Genomic DNA, 19,605 nt, shown 5'->3' with positions numbered 1-19,605 from the left:
AGTTTGGGGCTGAGGACACAAACCAAACGGGCCAAATCATGGATGAAACAACAACTTGGGGTCCTGAGTGGCCTCGGGGTCCAGAAAGCCACGGGTGACAGGGTCCGTGTGGGACAAAGCCATGGGTGACAGGGTCCGTGTGGGACAAAGCCATGGGTGACAGGGTCCCTGCAGGACAAAGCCACAGGTGACAGGGTCCCTGCAGGACAAAGCCACGGCTGCAAACCCAGCATCATTCTGCTTTAACGGAGGCGTGGGCTGCCCCTGCAGACAGGTTCAGCTTCTCCTGCTCCATCCCCATCTCCTATTTCACAGCGGGAACCTTCCACTCTTCCAGCACCAATTAACGTAATGGTTTTCTCAGGGCCGTGGAAGGAACAGTTTGGATGGTGTTTTGCTCAGACACCAGCAACGGGCAGATTAGGGAGGAGAAAAGATGCTGTGGCTGTTCCTTCTGAGACGGCAAAGCAGAGAGAAAGGGAAACGACAGCATGCATTTGGAAGCAGAAACGCAACAAGTCTGCTTTAGAAGAGGCTGTTTAAATTCATTATCATGACAATTTACCCTTCTGTGGCACCAGCTGCATCAGTATTTCAAAATCCTCTCCTGACAGTTACTCATCAAGCCTCAATTCCCCTGCAGAACAGCCACCGCTCACCAATACAAACAGGGAAACCTTTGGGGTGATCTCAGACCACACGCCACCTTGATATCTGCAGCCTACGCCTAAAATAAGCCGGGCTGCCGCTTGTGAGTGGGCAGGGTTTAAGACAAACATTTCCCTCCGGCTCGGTGAGGGAATCCACATCAACCAGCCCCACAGATCCAGATAAACGAGCCCACAAAACCCCTTCCCAGCCGAGTCCCGAGGAGCCAGCCTTGCAGAGCAGAGATAACCCCGTCCCGTACATCGGACACACGTATTTCCAACACGATGACGAAGGCTGGGGTGACGCACGGCTCCCGACGCGCCCGTGCTGTCCCCGTCCCGAGCCTTGCAGTGGCAGCAGCGTCCCCGCTTTGCTTTGGGGTGTTTGTGCTGTGTCTTGTCTCAAGATCCAGTTCCAGCAGCAGGTTTCCTGCTCCACTTATGGCACCTCACCCAAACAAATCCTCGAGTCACACAAGTGTTTTGGTTGGAAAAGCCCCTCAAGATCACCGAGTTCAACCGTTCCCACCCCCAGCACTGCCCCATGTCCTGAGAACCTCATGTCCGCATCTTTCCTGTAAGACCTCTGGGGTGGCCCCTCCAAAAGCCCCGGGTTCAGGAGAGGGACGTGGGCCGATAAAAGCATTTGAAAAGCACCCAAGTGTTTTAGCACCCAAACCCCACTGCCAGCCAGCAGCCGCCAGCCTCCAGAAACGTTTCTCTGGCAGTTTTGTTGCCGTCCCCACTCCTTCGAGCGCAGGAGCCACCCGGCCGTGCCCAGAGCCTCTGGCAGGCTCCAGAACTGCACACAGAACCACACAATGTCAGGGGTTGGAAGGGCCCTGGAAAGCTCATCCAGTGCAATCCCCCATGGAGCAGGAACACCCAGCTGAGGTTACACAGGAAGGTGTCCAGGCGGGTTGGAATGTCTGCACAGAAGGAGACTCCACAACCCCCTGGGCAGCCTGGGCCAGGCTCTGCCACCCTCACCCCCAACAAGTTTCTTCTCATATTCAAGTGGAACCTCCTGTGTTCCAGTTTGCACCCATTGCCCCTTGTCCTGTCACTGGTTGTCACTGGTGGTTGTTTTGCTCTTCCCAGCTCCTATCACCACCCCGCAGGCACCGGGAACTTCCTTAATCTTGTTCCTCCCGTGGCAGCAGCAGCGATGGGGATGATCAGCACCGGCTGCCGCAGGAGCAGCACCAGAGCCCGACACCGGGGTGCCCTGTGCCCAGTAAACCAGGCTGAGATGCGTCACCAACCAGTCATACTCAGCTCTCCAGACGTGAACTGTCTGATGGAAATGGAAAGAATTAAAACATTTCCAAAGACCTAAGTGATGCATTGAAACCTCAGTGGTGCTGACCCCCCTGTCCGGATTCACCTGGGGGGTTCCACGTGGGTGTGCAGCTACAGCATTAAGCCAGTAGATGCCAAGATGCTTTCAAATCTTTGAAGCCAACCTGCAGAGGTCATTATAAATGGCTTCAGGGAAGATGTGTGAGGCAGTAAAGCGGGACAAAGAGTTTTGAGACAAGCTGTAATCTCATGCTCTGCAGACGGTCGTTGGTAAAATATAGAGAGTACTGTGGTTGAGTCTAGACAGTCTAGTCTAGCTATGCTCATGGTACGACACACTGGCACCTCGGTGATTGCTACAGCCCAAGCGGAGCAGCGCGCGGCGGGCATCGGCGAGCAAAAGCAAGGCAGGAGAGCTCCTATGTCCTTGCAGGGACCCTCTGTAGCAGTCTCCAGCACGGACACGTAGGAAATCGAGTCCCCACCACCCTTAGAGCTGTGGGTGGAAAGGTCGGGATGCTCCATGGAAGCTCTCGGATGCAAAAGAGCCGCCTGGTGCAGACAGACGGCCCCGCGGACAGACGTCTTGATCCAAGGCAGCTCCTAATGAGGGACGGAAATATGATTGCTGTGCTCTCCTGCTTTAGAAGGCAGGGGCTGAGACGTGCTCTGGGGACACAGGTCAGCCCAACTCTTCTCCGAGGTGGCTTGTAATCAAGGTCTGATGGCCCCAGCCTGTGCCTGCCCAGCCAGCCAGCGACTGCTCACCACGATCTGTATTTACATTCCTGACTCACTCCTGCCCTTTCTCCTGAAATGGAAACACATTTACAGCCGAACCCAAATTTCCCTGAACACCTCCCGGAGTGTGTGAGCCGAAGGGTCAGTGCTCAGAGTCAGGAAACAGGGTTCTTGTGCTGAGAGACCCCCCAAGCCCTTCCCTACCCCTCCTCGGGCACAGCAATATCCTTGCAAACCCTTGGAGACGGGCACAGCGGGCTCCTGATTTGGATGTTTTATGAAGGTCCGACCTCCTGTAGCAATGCAACAGGTTGCCGCACGGAGCCGTGTGGCTTCGCCGGAGCAGGGATGTAGCTGTGCATCACCCCCTCTTCTCCTACACAGGCTCAAAATACCGCGTGAGTATTAAGCAAAGCAGCCGGCACCAGCCTTCCCCTTCTCTACTGGGATTAGCACACCAGGAACAGCCCACGCCTGCAGGACACGCCGGTGACACGTCCTTCTGTCCCACAAAGCGAATCCACCAGGAACTAACAAAAGGCATGTTACAAAATCTGCATTGAGGGGAAGGGCTCCACTCGCGCCTTGGATTCCCCAAACTAACTCGCAGTTTGGGCTACCGGAGAGAGGATAAATCACCTGGAAGGGACAACGCCGGGGCTCATTTGAGCCCGAGGAGCTGTCTGAGTGTCTGAGTGATAAGGGGAAACGGAGCAACAACAGGGTCAGGTTGCATCTTCTGGCCCCAAACTGAGCCATGTAAGCACTTGTGAGCTCCTCGACGTGGTCACCTCGGGATGACACCCAGAAACCATTAACAGGGCTGAAGACTGTGTTTTGCAGCAACACGTGGCTCAGTCCCCAGCTCGGCCCAGCAAAGGGGCGCCCTGAGCTGCAGGAGAAGCTGGGGAAGGGAAGTCAGGAGGTGCCAAATCGTGATGCACAGCCACGCTGCACAAAGCCCTTCTCTTGGAGAAGAGACGTTTGTCCCCTGCACCTCTGGGTTTTGCAGGGTTACCCTGATCCACATTAACAGGGCAGGAGGGACAGAGGGATGAGAGTTCTGCTCATCATCCCCTTTCCCCTCTGCAAGGAACCTGCAGGTTCCAAACCCTGCTGTGTTTGGGGAGCCCAGGGCTGCATGTGCCTCGTCAGGGCTTGTACTGCACAGGCGCCGGTTGTGTAAGAGCCATCCCCGGGTGGAAAACCAGCATATTCTGCTGCTCCTGAACAAGCTCCTCTGATCCAGGGTGGGAATGACGGGCCAGTATTCAGACACTGAGCAGCGAGCCATTTTTGCAGGTCACAAGCCTGAATATTCAGCTGTACCAGCAACTTGGGAATGATGTACCAAGACAAACATGAACAAGCAACATTATCCCCTCACTCTGATGCAGCTTCAGAACCCCGGAGGGGCCAAGGACAAGGATTCCCCAGGACTGCTCTGCTGTTGAAGCCCCTGCTAGAGGCGCAGGTATGATTTTGGCACAATCAGCATCCCCGGAGCTCTGCAGATCACCTGCCGTCTCCGGAGGACCTTTGCCAAAGTTGCACGGCAGCTCCTCCTAAAATACACCCCTTAAACACGCAGTCTTGCATAAGACTTTTAACACGTAAGAGCCGTGGGGACTCAGCTCACCGCCAGAAATAACTTCTCCCGCAGCACCGACGAGCTCTAACTTTGGGCAGAAGCGGCTTCACGCAGCGACCAGCGCCAAAGGGCGCCCGTGGGAGCGGGGGCGGCGATGCCCCAGTGCCCCCACCACGGCCATCCCTGGGGAACCGCTTTCCGCTGCCCATTCTGGTGCTTTCCAGCGGCGGTTCCTCCACGCACGCCCCGAGCAGGGACGCAGGCCAGCGCCGTTAGCCCCTCCTTTCTCCTCCAGCTTCCGCACAGATACTTCTGATTTCATCACTCGGTGCTCTGCGAGGCAGCAGGACTGCAAGCGCAGTGCAATAGCCCCGAACAGCTAGCAGAGGTCGCTTAACATGCGCTGGGCGAGCCCTGGGAAAGGAGGTTTCACGGCTGCATCGCCCATGGTGAGGCACCTTGGGGCTGAACGTGCCTTGAATCACTTTGGGCAAAGCCGGGAAGGGATAAGCCCCGCGGATCCCCGCCGGTTCCGCTCCCCAGCGCTTGTCTCGCAGACCGGCAGGAAGCCTCTGGGTCTGAAGTGTTTGCGCTCTTGCGTCTACATGTAAATAAAACACCCAGGGGGATTGGGAAAATGGGGCTTTACCTGCCTACGCGCAGGCATGGAAGGGGATGAGGTATTGTTAGAAAAAATAGGCAGGGAGGATCTGAGCTCCTGGGGGTCTCTCGGACCCGTCCGGGCCAGGACACGGCACAGTTTCTAACAGGCACCAGCTCCAAAAAGCTCCCAAAGCAAGACTTCCATTAGCAAGCTGGAGTGCTCCATAAGGAGCACTGCCGTTAGCGTTATTAAATCGCTGATGGTAATTGAGGCGCAAAATGACGGAAGCGCAGAGCTCCCCTCCCTCGCACCACCCGCTCCAAGGCAGGAACAGGCAAACATTTCACCTGCCCTCTCGGCTCTGTCACCGCCGACGGGACCAGGGCCAGATCGAGCTCTGCGCTGCCGGCGCCGGGCCCGGCACGCCGGTGCCGGTGCGCACGGAGCAGTTACATCACATCACACGCTTTGGGGTAATTCACTTGGTATTGATCCAGCTGCAGAAGTTTGGAAAACACTTTGTCAACAACCTCCACCCCGGCAGACTGATGCTTTCCCAGAGCGGGTCATCATAGCGGTGACTTTTCCCGGCCCTCTGGCCCGTGACGCTCATGATCTTTAAGGCAGAAATCCTCCGGATGCTTTGCAGCAGGGGCAGCTGCCCAGCCCGCTTTGCTGCGGAGGGGCAGGAAGAGGAGGCTGAAGCACTGGGAGATTTTAAGTGACTTCTCCAAGGTTACAAAAGGCATCTGTGGTTGAGAAAAGGAAGCAAGGAAACAAACCGGATGCTTCCCCCTCGCTGAGTGCCAAAGGGAAGAAAAGAAACCTGGTCCCAACAGGGATGGTGAGGGGTCAGGGAGCATCTGCAGCGAGACGAGTGAGCCCATGGGCGAGCAAAGGGGCTGGGGGGCCGCTGCCCTGCCTGTCAGGCCTACAGTGCTGACCCAAGGTCGTGGGAGAGCCGTGCCCACCCTGCCTGGGGGGCTGCACTGGAGAATTTGCCTTGGTGTGCTTGAGGGGTCCCAGCCTGGGATGCTCTGGGCAGTTTGTCTTTGGGATGCTCAGGGGGTTCCTCCTTGGGATGGATGCTCAGGGGGTCACACCCTGGGATACTCAGAGGGTCCCACTCTGGGATGCTCTGGGGGTCCATCCTTGGGATGCTCAGGGCACCTGCCCCATAAACCCGGGGGGCCCTCCCCGGTGCTCCCCCCGGGACCCCACCGTGGCGCCAGCGACCTACCCAGCTTCATGAGACAGGCCAGCAGGATCCAGAGGGAGATTTCGAAGGGCATGCGGACGCGGGTGTAGTCGGTGCCCAGCACGGGGAAGGCTTTGCGGTGCTTGGCGTGCCCCTCGCCCGAGCCGTTCGCCGGTTGCTTGTTCAGCGGGTGGATCTCCTGCACGGAGGGGGGGGGCGCGGGGGTGAAACCCCCCATGTCTGCCCCCGGTAGCGGGGCCGGCTGGCCCTGCGGGGGCTCGGAGGGGTTGGCCTGCAAGCCCTGCCCGGGGAGCAGCGGCCCCAGCAGCAGCAGGGCCCAGGGGAGGGCGCGCAGGGCCGCGGCGCCCATGGCGGCGGCGGGGGGCGGCGGGGGGCTCGGGCGGGCGGCGGGGCCCGCCGGCGGCGTGGGGCTGGAGCCGCCCCGCCGACAGCCGGAGCGGAGCTGGGGCGGCCGCGGCGCCCGGGAACATCCCACCGAGCGGCCGGGGCGGCCCCGGGGCGGAGGCGGGGGCGGAGGCAGCGCCGGCGGAGCGGGGGGGCGGGACCGGGACTGGGGGTGCTGCGGGGCGGGGAGGGGGGAGATGGGGGTGCTGGTGCCAGAGGTTGCGGGGTAAACGGGGGAGGCGGGGGTGCGGTGCAAAGGGGGGGAACTGGGGGTGCTGGTGCGACAGGGGTGCGGTGCAAATGGGAGCACGGGAGCAGGGGCGCTGGTGGGAGATGGGTCTGGGTGCTGCTGCGGAGCAGGGGGAGGAAACTGGGGGTGCTGGTACAAAAGGAGGTGCAGGGCAAAGAGGTGCGGTGCAAAGAGGGGTGCGGTGCAAAGGGGGGAACTGGGGGTGCTGGTGCGACAGGGGTGCGGGGTAAAGAGGGGAACTGGGGGTGCGGTGCAAATGGGAGCACAGGAGCGGGTGCTGTTGCGGAGCAGGGGGAGGAAACTGGGGGTGCTGGTGCAAAAGGAGGTGCAGGGCAAAGGGGTGCGGTGCAAATTGGGGTGCGGTGCAAAGGGGGGGAACTGGGGGTGCTGGTGCAAGAGGGGTGCGGGGTAAAGGGCGTGTGGAGGGGGGTGCGGTGCAAAGAGGGGTGCGGTGCAAATAGGAACACGGGAGCAAGGGGTGCTGGTGGAAGATGGGGTGTCCTGCGGAACTGGGTGCTGCTGCGGAGTTGCTGGGGGGAACTGGGGGTGCTGGTGCAGAAGGGGGTGCGGTGCAAATGGGTGCGGTGTGAAGGGGGGAGCTTGGACAGGGGGGTGCTAGTGGAAGATGGGGTGCTCTGTGGAACTGGGTGCTGCTGCAGAGTGATGGGGGAGCTGGCGGTGCTAATGTAAAAGGGGTGCTGTGCAAAGAGGGGTGCAGTGCAAATAGGAGCACAGGAGCGGGGGCTGCTAGTGGAAGTTGGGGTGCTCTTCGGAACTGTGTGATGCTGTGGGACGGGGGGGCAAGAAGAGGCATGGGTGGGAGCTGGGGGTGCCAGGGGAAGACTGGGTGCAGGGCAAAGGGAGTGCGTGCAGGAGGGGCTGCGATACAAAGGGGGGAGCACGGGAGAGGGCGTTCTATTGAAAGATGGGGTGCCCTGTGGAACTGGGTGCTGCTGCAGAGCAGGGACCAGGGGGAGCTGGTGGAAGAGGGGGTGCAGGGCAAAGGAATGCCTGGAAGGGGGTGTCGCATGGAGTCAGGGGCGCGATACAAAGAGGGGTGCAGTGCAAAGGGGGAGCAGAGGGGTGCTGGCAGAAGATGGGACAGCGCTGGGGCGGTGGGATGTGCAGGGCCTGGTGGGCACTGGCGGAAATTCTGGCCCAACATGGTGCTGTAACCCCATCTGTGCTTGTTGGTACCGCCGTGCCCTTCGTCCTGGTCACCAGCGGAGTCTGAGTCACCAGGAAATCTGATAAGGTTCTAGTAAAAGCGCTGGAGTAGCGTGGGGGGGTTGCTGGGCACCGTGTGACGGGGCTCAGCCACCCTGATTTCTTGGCTCTGATATCAGTTTCCTGAGCGTCACGTGTGTGTGACCAGGGCGGTCAAAACCGGCGCGAGTTTTGAACTGATTTGTTAGCTAAACTTTAGGGGCAAATGAACCTTTTGATAAAGATGCAGTCCCTAATCCTTGGGGGCACTCAGTGTGGGGAAGGCATGGGCCCTAGATGTGATGCATGGCTGCTAAAACTCGAGCTTTGCAGGTTGTACTTGCACGTTGGCATCAGTTACGTTCTCATTTTAAGATGGCATCAGCTCCCGAAGCGCTGGCGCTCAGACGTGCTCAGCAGACAGAAGGGGAGCGCAGCAGCCTTGCTGCAGCGACTTGGTGAAAATCATCAACAAGAAACGTGACCCGTCAATTAAAGTGAATCACCAGCCTGAGCAGGAACCAGCTAGGTGGGTCAATTCCTCACTTCCGCTTCGTTACGTTCTGGATAGTCAAATTAATCTGTTTTAGCAATTAAGCAAGGAATGCTGAGCGTTTCTCATTTTGAAATGGCTTAGTCATCTTTGGGTGAGAAGCCTGATTCTAGATGACAGCGGTTTGTACGCGTTTGGGTTGAAGCGGGACCGTGTGCTGGCAGCACACAGACAACCAGAGGCTTGTTCAGGAGAAAACACCGGGGCTGGTTTTATTTCAGAAACTAAAGAAGCTAAAACTAGCGCAATGTTCCCGTTAAATAACTGGGTCAGATTTTTCCATCTCCTCGTGCCTGGATCAACTGGCAGCCTTGCTGGGTTGGTCTGAACCACCCGGTACCTGGCTATTGTACATCTGTCAGTGGGGAATGCAGCGTCAAATTCACTTCTTGCTATTCTGGTAGTTTACGTTCCCAGCTTTCTTGGCTGGATGATACTGGCTGGACAAGGGCTTTTCACCCTGTTGAACTCTGCGAAGGATTTCGGTTGGTGCAAATTCTTGACAAAACGGAAAGCTGTTTCCTCTGGACCGGGAGATGAAGACCTGGAGCCATGCAGTTAAATCTGTGTTCCTGAGTTAATCCAGCAGCATTGCAGCGCTCTGACAGTGCCCAATATCCCCGTCAGGGCCTGGAGCTTGAGTTGCTTTGGGGATTTTTTCAGTTGTTTGTGTCTCCTGTGTTAGGAGAGTAAATCCTGTCACCTCAGGCTTCTCCTGGCCCAGTCGAGATGCTCACTGTGATTCTTGGAACCTGCACCAGCCATGCACCAGGACGGAGCATAATTTCAGTTAAGCTTCTTATCCTGCAAAGGGAGAGCGATACAACTGCATGAACAGGCAGGGGGAGCAAACTGCAGAAGTTATAATACACCAGAGCTTATCCTGTTGTATCTCAGTGAGCAAAATCAGACACTGTGTGTATACCTAAGTTCATAATTAACTTCCTTGGCCCCTGGAAATACTTCATACCTCCTGCCTTGGAGCAGCTGGGCACCTTCTCTGACCCAGACACCAGCATTTCCCGGCTGTTCCGGGCCGTACAAGCTCATGGAGCTTCATGATACACCAATCCCGTACCCAGCAAATGCCCAGAGTTGCGTTCACACATAAATCATCCAGAATTCAGCAGAATCCTCTGCAAAGCTTTGCTATTCTGCAGTAGCTTTGGTCAGAGGGTCTAAATATTTTGCAGCAGATATCAAGCATCAAAAGGTAAACATCATTTACGTGCCGCAGGGAGGTGAACCCAAAGGGAAAGGTTTTCTGAAGTCGTGCAAGGACTCGGCAGCAGATTTGCTCAAAGAAACCAGGAGTGCAGACCTTGCTACAGCAAGCTATAAGAATGTTTCTATACGTTTATGGCCCATTTCTATTATATACGAGATTCAGCTCACTCTTTCTCCTCTGTGCATTTATTTGATAAAGATGAGCTCAGCACCGCGACCTCTCTCTCTGTTGACACTTCGCCCCTGTTCCTCCATCCCCACTTGCCAGTAAGTGCAGGTCAGGCTTTCTCTCTTAGCCAAACTATTTTCTTTTCCTCCAATCTGCCCCAATAAACAGCACAGTAAAGGATGCATAACACTATATTTTATTTCAGCTGCTCTAGCCTAACCATTTCAACCTGCAAACAAATCCTAGAGCAGCTCCAGATGGCTGCAGGACAAACTGTGTTGCTTCTCCCTCACAGAATCAAATCTACACCTATGAACCTGTGTCCATGTGTGTTACGACTTTCTAACTATGGCACAGGGTGTAAAATTTAACATTTGTGCGCATGTTGTGGGTTTTTTTACACTGAATTGTCTTTTTTTTGTTGTTTTTCTGTGTGTAGCATAAATTGAGGACAGACTAGAAGACAGATGTTTACTGAAAGCATTAAAAAATGCTTTGTGTGACTGAAATGATTTTCCCTCACACTGTAAGAAGGGCAAGTCCAGCTCACAGGCACTTTTATTCCTCACTCCCTCTACCTTTCTTTGCACTGAAAACCTCACCGCCCTGTTTCACGAGGTGAACACCATGGTGGTGTTTACCCTGTGGGAGGGAAAACGCCTTATTTACATTGCCCAAGATGCCTTCAGTTCCCTGTGAGACTGCAGGGGAAACTTCGGCTCTGACCATCCCAACCAGTTCCTCCTTGGCCTCAGCCCCTGTTACGTCTGTCTGTCTGTCTGTCAGCAGCACAGAAAGAAAATCAAGCTCCTGTGTCCCAATTTCTTGTTCCTCAGCAAGTAAAACTTACATGTCAAGGGCATCCAAAGCCTGCCTGGTTTCTGCGTGCAGCTTTAGTTCCCCATGAGGACAGCATCTGAGAAAAGAAGATAAAACCCCGTTGTAAGGATGATAATGATGGATCCCGATTATTATTTGTTTAATTAAAAGAGTCCCGACAGATACAGGGGCAACAATTAACCATTATCTTCCATGAAGAACTCGGACAACAGCTGAATAAGTTAATGGGTTGTGGGATAAAAAGACAAATCATTACAGCTAATGGTTGGTCTGTCGTCTGTGAGTCTGAAGGTGTACGGTAGAGTCCTCGCACTTCCATCTAAGGTCTGATGTAAGGGGCTTTTTGCTCTTTCTGTTAACACAGAGTAGACAAGTAGCAATTTTCTTCTGTTGTGCAGCTGGGATTATCCAGGAGCCATGGAATTCAGTTCTAAATGAAAATTTAAAACTATTCATTGCACTTCATTAGTAGACTTCAGGAAATTTAATTGTGGAAATAAATTATAGAGGTCAGTTCATAACTTTTGATTTACTTTACACCCCTTACCCCACGTCAGGAGGGTGCACTAGGGTAATTAGGGCCAACAGAGATCCCAACCTTGCCTTCACCCTGCAGCCTGGCGGGGTGTCCCCAGGGCCAGCGGTGTCCCCAGAACCAGCGGTGTCCCCAGGGCCAGCGGTGTCCCCAGGGCCAGCGGTGTCCCCAGAACCAGCAGATGTCAGGACAAGGCAAAGGGAAGGTTTTTTGCAAACACTGCCACCCCCTGGCTTTTTCCACAGTGTTATTTTTTATTCCCCAAATAAAAAGACTTAACTTTGTGTTGCTTCATGGAGCTGTCCACTTCACTTCTACGAATTGCCTGCGCAAAGACCAAACACTGGTCGACTGGGATTAGTTTCTCCACAGGGACTCAGTGGCCGTGGGGACTTCACGCCACGAGCTGCCCGTGGAGACTTCCCCAGCGGTGGGGTGAGCCGTGCGGGATGGCTCAGGGCCGCAGGGTCACGGAAAGGGGCTGGGAAGCCCAGACCCCCATCGAGGCCGCGTTTGGGGCTGGGGCGCTGCACCCTGTGGGGTGTGTGAGGCAGCTGAGGCCCAGGCCCCACTGCGGCCTGTGGGATGAGGGGATCCCAGCCCAGCGAAGGCTGGCTTTAAGCAGCCCCGGGGCTTCGTGAAGGCGGAAGGGGAGCCGCGGAAAGGCCCGGCGGCGGCACAGAGGGAGGTGGCCGGGCCGTGAGGCTCCGGTTCCGCGGGCGGAGGCCCCGGGCCGGCGGCCATGGCGCCTCTGCCACTACAACTCCCAGCAGCCCCTTCGCGGCGCCGCCCTACCGCCCCCCTCCACGCCGATTGGTCGAACCTGAAGGAAGCGTTCTGCCCTCTCCCGTTGGTTCAGGGAGCTGTCAATCACGGCGTGACGGCGGCCTGGAGGGCAGGCCGAGGAGGTATTCTCGAAAGCGACTTGCGCCGTTTGCGTGAGGTCGGGGTGGCTGCGGGTGTGAGGCGGGCGGTGGCGCAGTTGGCGTGGCGCATGCGCAGAGCGGCGCGGGGAGAGCGGCGGCGGGGGGTGCTGCTGAGCCCCGGACAGCTGGAGGGGTAAACAGGGCAGGGGGCGGGGGGCACGGCCGGGCCTAGGCCGGCCCGCACCTTAGGGCCCTGCCCGAGCCCCGGGGACGGCGCCCGGTGACTGCGGGGCCCTTGTGATTTCCCCGCTCTTCTCGGTCCCGCTCTCCCCCCCGCATGGATGGAGCCTCGCAACTTCCAGTGCCCGCTGCGCCCGGGAGGCCTGACAGGTAACGGTCCCGAAGGCCGCCCGGGCCCCGCGGCCCCTCCTTCCTGTCAGCTCTGCCCCCCTGGACCTCCTTTCCTGTCACCTGTCCCCCCTGCACTCCCTTTCCTGTCACCTGTCCCCCCTGCGCCCCCTTTCCTGTCAGCAGGCCCCCCGCCCCTCATCTGACAGTTCCCCCCACGCCCCCCGCTGTCCCCCCTTTCCTGGGGGTTACTCCCCCCGCCCAGGTCCTGTCAGCTGCTCCCCCCTTATCTCCTTGCCAGACATCCCCCCACTCCTCTTTTCCAGCAGTCAGACCCCATCCCTCTTCAGAAACCCTCCTTTATCCAGCCCCCTCCAGCCCCTCACCCCCCGTTTTTCCCATCCCTTCTGCCTGCCCCCACTAACCAAGCACCCCTTTCCCCCAGCCCTGTCCATACCCGCATCCTCTGGCTGGTACCCACCCCCCAGCTTCAAACCCTGCTTTTTGGCTTCTGTTTTCCCCCCTCCCCCAGCTGGCACTGCCCTGGCTTCACTTTCGTCTCCCTTTCCTAGGGGCTGACTCTGCCCTGCTCCCCTTTCCCTCGCTAAAGCCTTCACCTGAAACTCTCCCCTGCCCTGGCGGGTGTCCTGGAGCCCCTTGCGTGGAGATACCAGCCTTTCCTCCTCTGCCCAGTGTCTGCTGGCAGAACTCCTTCCTGGAGCCACTGGGCCATGTGGGTTTTGGCATTGGGCTGTAACATGTGCTGGGTCGAGGAGTTGTCTTGCATCTTCTTCTTCTCCTATGGGTGATCAGCCGGAGGATGAAGACTAAAGGTGCGATGCCAGCTTAGGGGGCAGCTGCCCGAGCTCTAAGCGCTGTGTCTCTGGGCATATCGAAGTTTCCCTGACACTACCGTCCTCTTGTGCTGGGTCTGTCAGGTCGCACCTCCCACCTCCTCTCCTGTCCACCTCTGTTTTAGCAGCTCCTCCGTTGTTGGCTGGATCTGTGTTCCGAGCCATCTGTCCTGAGGAGCGACTGCTGCTCCTGGCAACTCCCATCAGCTGTAGCAAAACCTTCTTTTTACAAGGTGTCTGCTGTTAACCAGGTCATTTCTTCTTGTTTCTCTAGATTTGTTTAAAAAATCGACCTATTTACATGTATATATTTTAATTTGATCCGTGACCTCCTGGAAAGTCAAGGTAAAGAGGACAGGGAAAACAAGTTGAGAGGCTAAAGATTACTGAGTTGGGTCCTAGGTGGTATTTGGATGGGTGAAGTAATTTATAGATGCTTAGGGAAGGGTCACAGGAATCTTCCTTAGGGATGAATTGCGGATCCGCAAGGCTCATAGTGTGCAGACTGCTGCTTTATCAATGACCTTGAGTTTGGAGGCTGAGAAACTTGGGTGCATCCAAACAGTAAGGATTTAGATTGCTCACTAAGAACGAGTGCTGCTGCTTCGTGGAGTTTCTTCATGACGATGGAGCTTTTTGGAAGGGCGATGGTCACCAGGTTTGAACATTGAAGCCCGGTCTGCAGGTCAGGGCGTTATTGTGTGTGTGAGGTCAGGGGGTGTGTGTAGGTGGTTCTGTGAAGGGAAAATACATTCAAGTGAAGGAACAACCCCCCAAATCCCGGCTGCGTTGGGACCATTCATTATTAAAACAACCTAATCATTTGCATTATCGATGTTGAGGCTTTGTTTCTAGACTTGGAGTGAGTGTTTCAGGAAAATTAGAAGATCCAGCTGGGGAAAGGCAGAGAATCTTGTTCTTCCCCTCCCTCCCCGTACCCTGAAGCACCCTTTCAAAGCGCACTTTTCCAGGAGCTTAAGAGGCTCTTACGTTACTGTCAGTGTAAATAGAGCCTGGCAGCTTTTGAGCCCACAGCCTGCAGAAATCTGCGGCTTGTTAATTTTTGACTGCAGATTTAAAGGCCAAGTGTGCGAAAGTTCTTTTTCTGCCCCTGGAGCTTTGCGTCGCGGGAGCAGAAGAGTCCGCGGGTGAGCTGCAGGTCGAATGGTCCCTCCGGATGCTTCACGGTGCCGCCGTGGATGAGGTGAAGACTTTAACTGGATCGCAGGTTTTTAGTCCTGTCTGGGGTGTCCCAGGCGGGTTTGGAACAGTGCGGGATGAGGGAAGGTTGTCCTTGCCTGTAACTGAATGCAGACATACTTGTGAAAGGTGATTGAAAATCGTGCTCCAGCGTCTTCCAATAAATGACCAAAAAAGGTCACAATGGTCTCTTATGGGTGGCCAAGGTGAAGCTGCTTGTCACTGGTAGCAATAGTGCGAATTTATCAGAAATTGTTCCCTGTCACCGGGACTTAATCCTCTCATTTCATCACGAGTTGGTTGTGCAGGTTTAGGTAAAAGCCAGAGAACTGCATGAATGGTTTAGGAAACAGTATATCCAAAAGTGAACCGAATTTGCACGGCGGTTTTTGCTGGAGCAAAAATGGGAGGTTTTTTTGAAAGAGGAACATATTACACGAATTTCCATGTCTTTAGTGGTAAGAAATGCACAAACTCTTTGAAGGGCTTTCATGATTGGAAGCCTATATGTGTCTAAGAAATCAGAGACACTGTTTATTTTTCTCTGATTATATATTTTTTTCCAGGACATCTACAAATCTTGGGGGATTTTATGCTTTATGCCAGGATCAGTTTCTAACATAATTAGAAACTGTTAATCTCCATGGACAATGATGTGGTCAATATAATATCTAGTGTTAAGAGCACTTAATGCTTGTTTCATAGTAAGAACTCTACGTGTATTAACTCCAGAACTAATTAATGATGATATTGATGGTGAATGTGAGTCTGGGATTGTGACCAGTTGTGGCTGATGGACAAAGCTGGAACTGGAATGAGAATTTGGGACTTTTTCATTTTTTGTCTGTGATTCCATGATAATTGAAGGTTGCAAAGGCTTTGCGGCTGTGCAATACCTGTTGGACAACAGAAAAACAGCATCAGGAAAGCAAGAAAGGCTCTTAGAGTCTTCCTGGCCAAGCATATTCTGGGAGACCTTTAAGCATTTTACAACATTTGGTCGCCAAACCAAGCCCTGTCTAGACAAGAGAGACACCTTGGGCTCATGTATTCCCGTTTGACTTGAAGCTGCTTTTTCAGTTGGCAGTCGTCTTCTTTCTTGCAGAAATTAGCAGGAAAGCGTGTCTGGAAACACATCCCCGTGGGTGTCTCCAGCAATGTGGCTCATTGAGCCCGGCTGGCGCGTGGATGTGGAGCTGGCCTGGGACACAGGTAGTGATGGGTCTGGCCTGGTTTCCCATGTTCACCTCTGAGCTGCAGAGGCAGCAGGATGCACCTGCCCTTGTGCTGAGTGCTTTAGAATCCTCAAATTGTAGAATCCTTTTGGTTGAAAAAGCTCCTCAAGCTCCTTGAGTCCAACCGTTCCCCACCCCTGCCCCATGTCCTGGGAGCCTCATGTCTGTCTGTCCAGCCCTCCAGGGATGGTGACTCCAGCACTGCCCTGGGCAGCCTGTTCCAATGCCCCACAGCCCTTTGGGGAAGAAATTGTTCCTAAATCCAACCTCAGCCTCCCCTGGTGCAACTTGAGGCCGTTTCCTCTGCTCCTGGCGCTTGTTCCTGGGGAGCAGAGCCCGACCCCCCCTGGCTCCAAGCTCCTTTCAGGCAGTTCAGAGATCAGAAGGTCTCCCCTCAGCTCCTGTTCTCCAGCTGAACCCCCCAGGTCCCTCAGCCGCTCCCATCACACTTGTGCTCCAGCCCCTCACCAGCTCCGTTCCCTTCTCTCCACTCGCTCCAGCACCTCCATGCACTTTGCTGCAGGTTCCTGCTTCCCCTCCTTCCCGTGCTTGTGAGCTCTTCGCTGGGGCAGCTGCTTTTGTCTCCATACAGACTCTATCTCTATAAACATGCAAACCAATACCTCCTCTAAGCTCAGGTGGAAAGCTGGAGGATAGGTATCAAAATCTGATAGCTTAATCATCTACTACAAGAATTAGTGTGAAATATTGATGAGCAAATGCGTTCAAAGTGCTGCCTCCTGCTATTAAGCCTGGGAGTGAACCAGCATTACTTAACATGAGAGTGAGTGAGGTTAAATATGCTTAAAACTTAAGGTGTCTTCTTGGGCATGCATGCTGGCTTTCCTGGGGGGGTGAGGTTGGATTTAGGAACAATTTCTTCCCCAAAGGGCTGTGGGGCATTGGAACAGGCTGCCCAGGGCAGTGCTGGAGTCACCAGCCCTGGAGGGTTGGACAGATGGACATGAGGTTCTCAGGACATGGGGCAGTGACAGGGGTGGGGAATGGTTGGACCCGATGATCCTGACGGGCTTTTCCAACCAAAATGATTCTGTGATTCTACTTCTGGAGTAAAAGGAATGTGGATTAACTGGGTACATGACAGACAAATCCATACACACTAGCTCAGTTTCAGACTGGCCAGTGGCTTCTAGGGAACCCCTGATTTACTCACTAAAACAGATTATGAGATCCAAAAAATCTCAGCTAATTGCTCCAACATCTGGGGGTGTGAGTTGAGCTTCGCCCAGCCTGGTGAAGTCGAGGTGCATGGCAGAGGCTGTTTGCTTTACTGGAAGTTGCTGCTGCAGACACTGACGTGGACGGGGTGAGTTTGGGCTGCGTGTGTGTGTCTGGGGTTGGAGTCGGAGCTGGGGAAGGTCCGGCCTCATCAGCCCTCGCTGGGCACAAGTAGGAGCGAAGTCCTCCCGCTGTCCCGACTCACCTTATGTTCAAGGCCTGCGCTCTCACTGTGGGAATTTGATCAGTTTTATTCTCATCATATGTTCAGAATAAGGCAGAATACAACCGCGAGGGCTGCTCATCGGCTGCTGTAGCGACATTTATCCGCAGAGACCCCCAAACACCTGTGCCTGTTCTCTGTGTTGTACTCCAGATCCTGCGCCTTCCCAGAAATTCCTGCTTGGGAGCCTACTGCTCCGAATTCCAATTTGCAGTTTGTTTGTTGGCTTTTCTTGCCATCTGTAGGTCTGAATGACATTGCTGTGTTTGCTGCACGGAGGAGCCGAAATCCACATTGGCCAAACTCTGTGCGGAAACGGGAATGTTTGGTACCTCCTACCTGAAGTCACTCACGGTTGGAACCCTCGTTTTGCAGCAACATGACAGAGGAACCAGTGGAGCATCAGGCAGGGTTTGTCGAAACTTCAGCCCGACCTCAGCTGAGTTATTTGTTGCTGCGTTTCTGTGAAATGTTCTTGTTTCAGTGAATCAGCATTTCCTCATTCAAAAGAGGACGTGTTTGAAAATTTGGGCTTGTTCTGCTTGTGAAAGCTTTTAAAGAGAATTTAAAATGAGTGGGCTACATAGGACAAAACGGATGTTTAATTTTCATTTTATTTTTTAAGTTTTTTGGTAAGAGAACTGTAGAAATACCCAAATGGGACAGCTCGGGGCCTGCGGTGTGTAGATGAGGTGAACTGCATCATTTCTCAGAGACTGACTAGTCCTACGCTGGGCAGGGTTGCGACATTGACTCCACCATCTGAATGTTTTCTAGCAGGTTTAGTTAATTCTATAGGGTTTAAATTATTTAGGTTAGTGCATTAAATATGGAACTCTGTTAACAGTGTGGAAAACTTTTAATTTCTCCTGGAAAGACAACTTTAAATGATCGCCCCTTTTCTATTGCTAATTGAGTGTTGAGGTGATAGTGTCACCTCACGGTTGGCTGTTGTGATTTCTAAGGAACGCTTATGCCCTTTCGGTTCTTTTTTTTTTTTGGCTGATAATCAAACGTAGTAAATGAGAGAGAAAAGGTGGCCAAAAATATTGATGCTTTGTTATTTACAGTATAATCCATCTTGTTGATGGAGAGTTTGGGAGATGTGAAATCGAATGCGATGGTGGGAGCTCGGCTGTGGATCCGGGTGCTGCCCTGGCCTTGCGGGGTCTTTGCTGCCATAAAAATGGGACTTCTTGAGGCTGATGTAGGTCTGGAGTTCTGTTCGTCGTGGATTTCTCTGCAAACGGGGCATGGCCTCTTTCATCAGATGTCCTTCAGTCTTACGTTGTTCCTTCCCATCCTCAAGTTTCTTGCAGAAGCCTTTATACAAAACTTTTCAGTTCTTAACCACCGCTGTATTTTGAAAATCAAGTACTTGACGTTGTATATGAGTGACCTAATGTATTTGTCTGCCTTCATTCTCTCCCTGTTGTGTCCTGCAGGTAATTAAACACCCTTGGTGTGGATCTTCGCTCTGGTGGCATGCTTGGATGCACAGCAGCTCTTCCGATAGCTTCTCATCTGCCCCATTGCCAGAAGATGGCGAAAGCCAACATTACCAGAGACATCATCCACAGACAGATCAAGGTACGTGCTGGCCAAGCGCTCGCTTGTGTTGGGTGGAGAGCAGACGGAATTGGCGTTTGCTGCGTCGTGAAATACTCATGTTGTTGCCTTTACTTATGGAAAGATCTCTGCTGCTTATGTATCGATAAGCTGTATAAGAAGCTTAAGAGACCAAACACATAGGACCTATCACTGTCGTTACTGAAGAGCTGGGATGGAGCGTGGCGTAACAGTTCTTCTCCCTAGCAGGAGCGCACCTGCTGGTTTGACATCAGCAGGTCTGTTCCTTTTGAGCGCAACATTGAAGAGAGAAATCTGGCTGCTCGTGTTTGGGCACCACAAAGAACCCTTAGCCGGCTTCCCTCGAGAGTTTTCTGTCTGCTGCTTTACGTGTTCTCTTTGTGTGATCTTGCCATCAAAGGTATTTTGTGGCTGTAGTAGAGTTGACAATCTCTGTCTCAGTCTTTTTCTGTCTCTCTTCTTTAAAGAGTGGTGTGTTTGCTTCCTCTGTGCAGGGAAAAGCTTCTGCGGTGGTCGGATCAGTCATCTGATGGCTGCATTTGTGAAATATCTCTTAACGTGAAAGGACCAGCTCCTGCAGACACAATAGGCAATTATTACTTGGACTCAGAGGCCTTAAATCATTTGCAGCTTTGCTGGTAATCAGCATTGACAAAAATGGTCTGTTAGTGGCCAGAATAAAGAACTAGGAGCTTGAATGCTCATTTTGCAGTTCAGTACCAAACTTTGTGTTATAAGCTTGCTATTTAATCCACGTGCACAGATTTATTTTGTGGCTC

At 54.0% G+C, this 19,605-nt stretch overlaps 2 protein-coding genes and 1 long non-coding RNA gene across 3 annotated transcripts in view; 1 reads left to right on the top strand and 2 right to left on the bottom strand.

The window, feature by feature from the left end:
- SLC9A1 (solute carrier family 9 member A1) overlaps positions 1–6,553 on the bottom strand; it is a 29,538-nt gene extending 22,985 nt beyond the window's left edge. Inside the window, exon 1 of the mRNA XM_082071248.1 lies at positions 6,129–6,553. Coding sequence (XP_081927374.1) covers positions 6,129–6,456 — 328 coding nt within the window. The 5' untranslated portion in view covers positions 6,457–6,553. The remainder of the gene's footprint in view (positions 1–6,128) is intronic.
- A 2,615-nt stretch (positions 6,554–9,168) lies between these two features.
- LOC309449294 lies at positions 9,169–11,991 on the bottom strand. The gene is made up of 3 exons (XR_014185930.1): positions 10,993–11,991; positions 10,747–10,812; positions 9,169–9,304 (listed from the first exon to the last, which is right to left on the bottom strand). It is a non-coding gene; the product is annotated as an uncharacterized lncRNA (long non-coding RNA).
- A 297-nt stretch (positions 11,992–12,288) lies between these two features.
- The window catches only part of WDTC1 (WD and tetratricopeptide repeats 1), a 30,999-nt gene continuing 23,682 nt past the window's right edge, over positions 12,289–19,605 (top strand). The window contains exons 1-2 of the mRNA XM_082071256.1: positions 12,289–12,527; positions 18,682–18,826. Coding sequence (XP_081927382.1) covers positions 18,722–18,826 — 105 coding nt within the window. The 5' untranslated portion in view covers positions 12,289–12,527; positions 18,682–18,721. The remainder of the gene's footprint in view (positions 12,528–18,681; positions 18,827–19,605) is intronic.

The sequence above is a fragment of the Streptopelia decaocto genome, assembly GCF_964273445.1.
Source record: "Streptopelia decaocto genome assembly, chromosome: 23".
Lineage (NCBI taxonomy): Eukaryota > Metazoa > Chordata > Aves > Columbiformes > Columbidae > Streptopelia > Streptopelia decaocto.
Note: the sequence above shows the minus strand (reverse complement) of the source record. Positions and strands in the feature narration are given on the sequence as shown.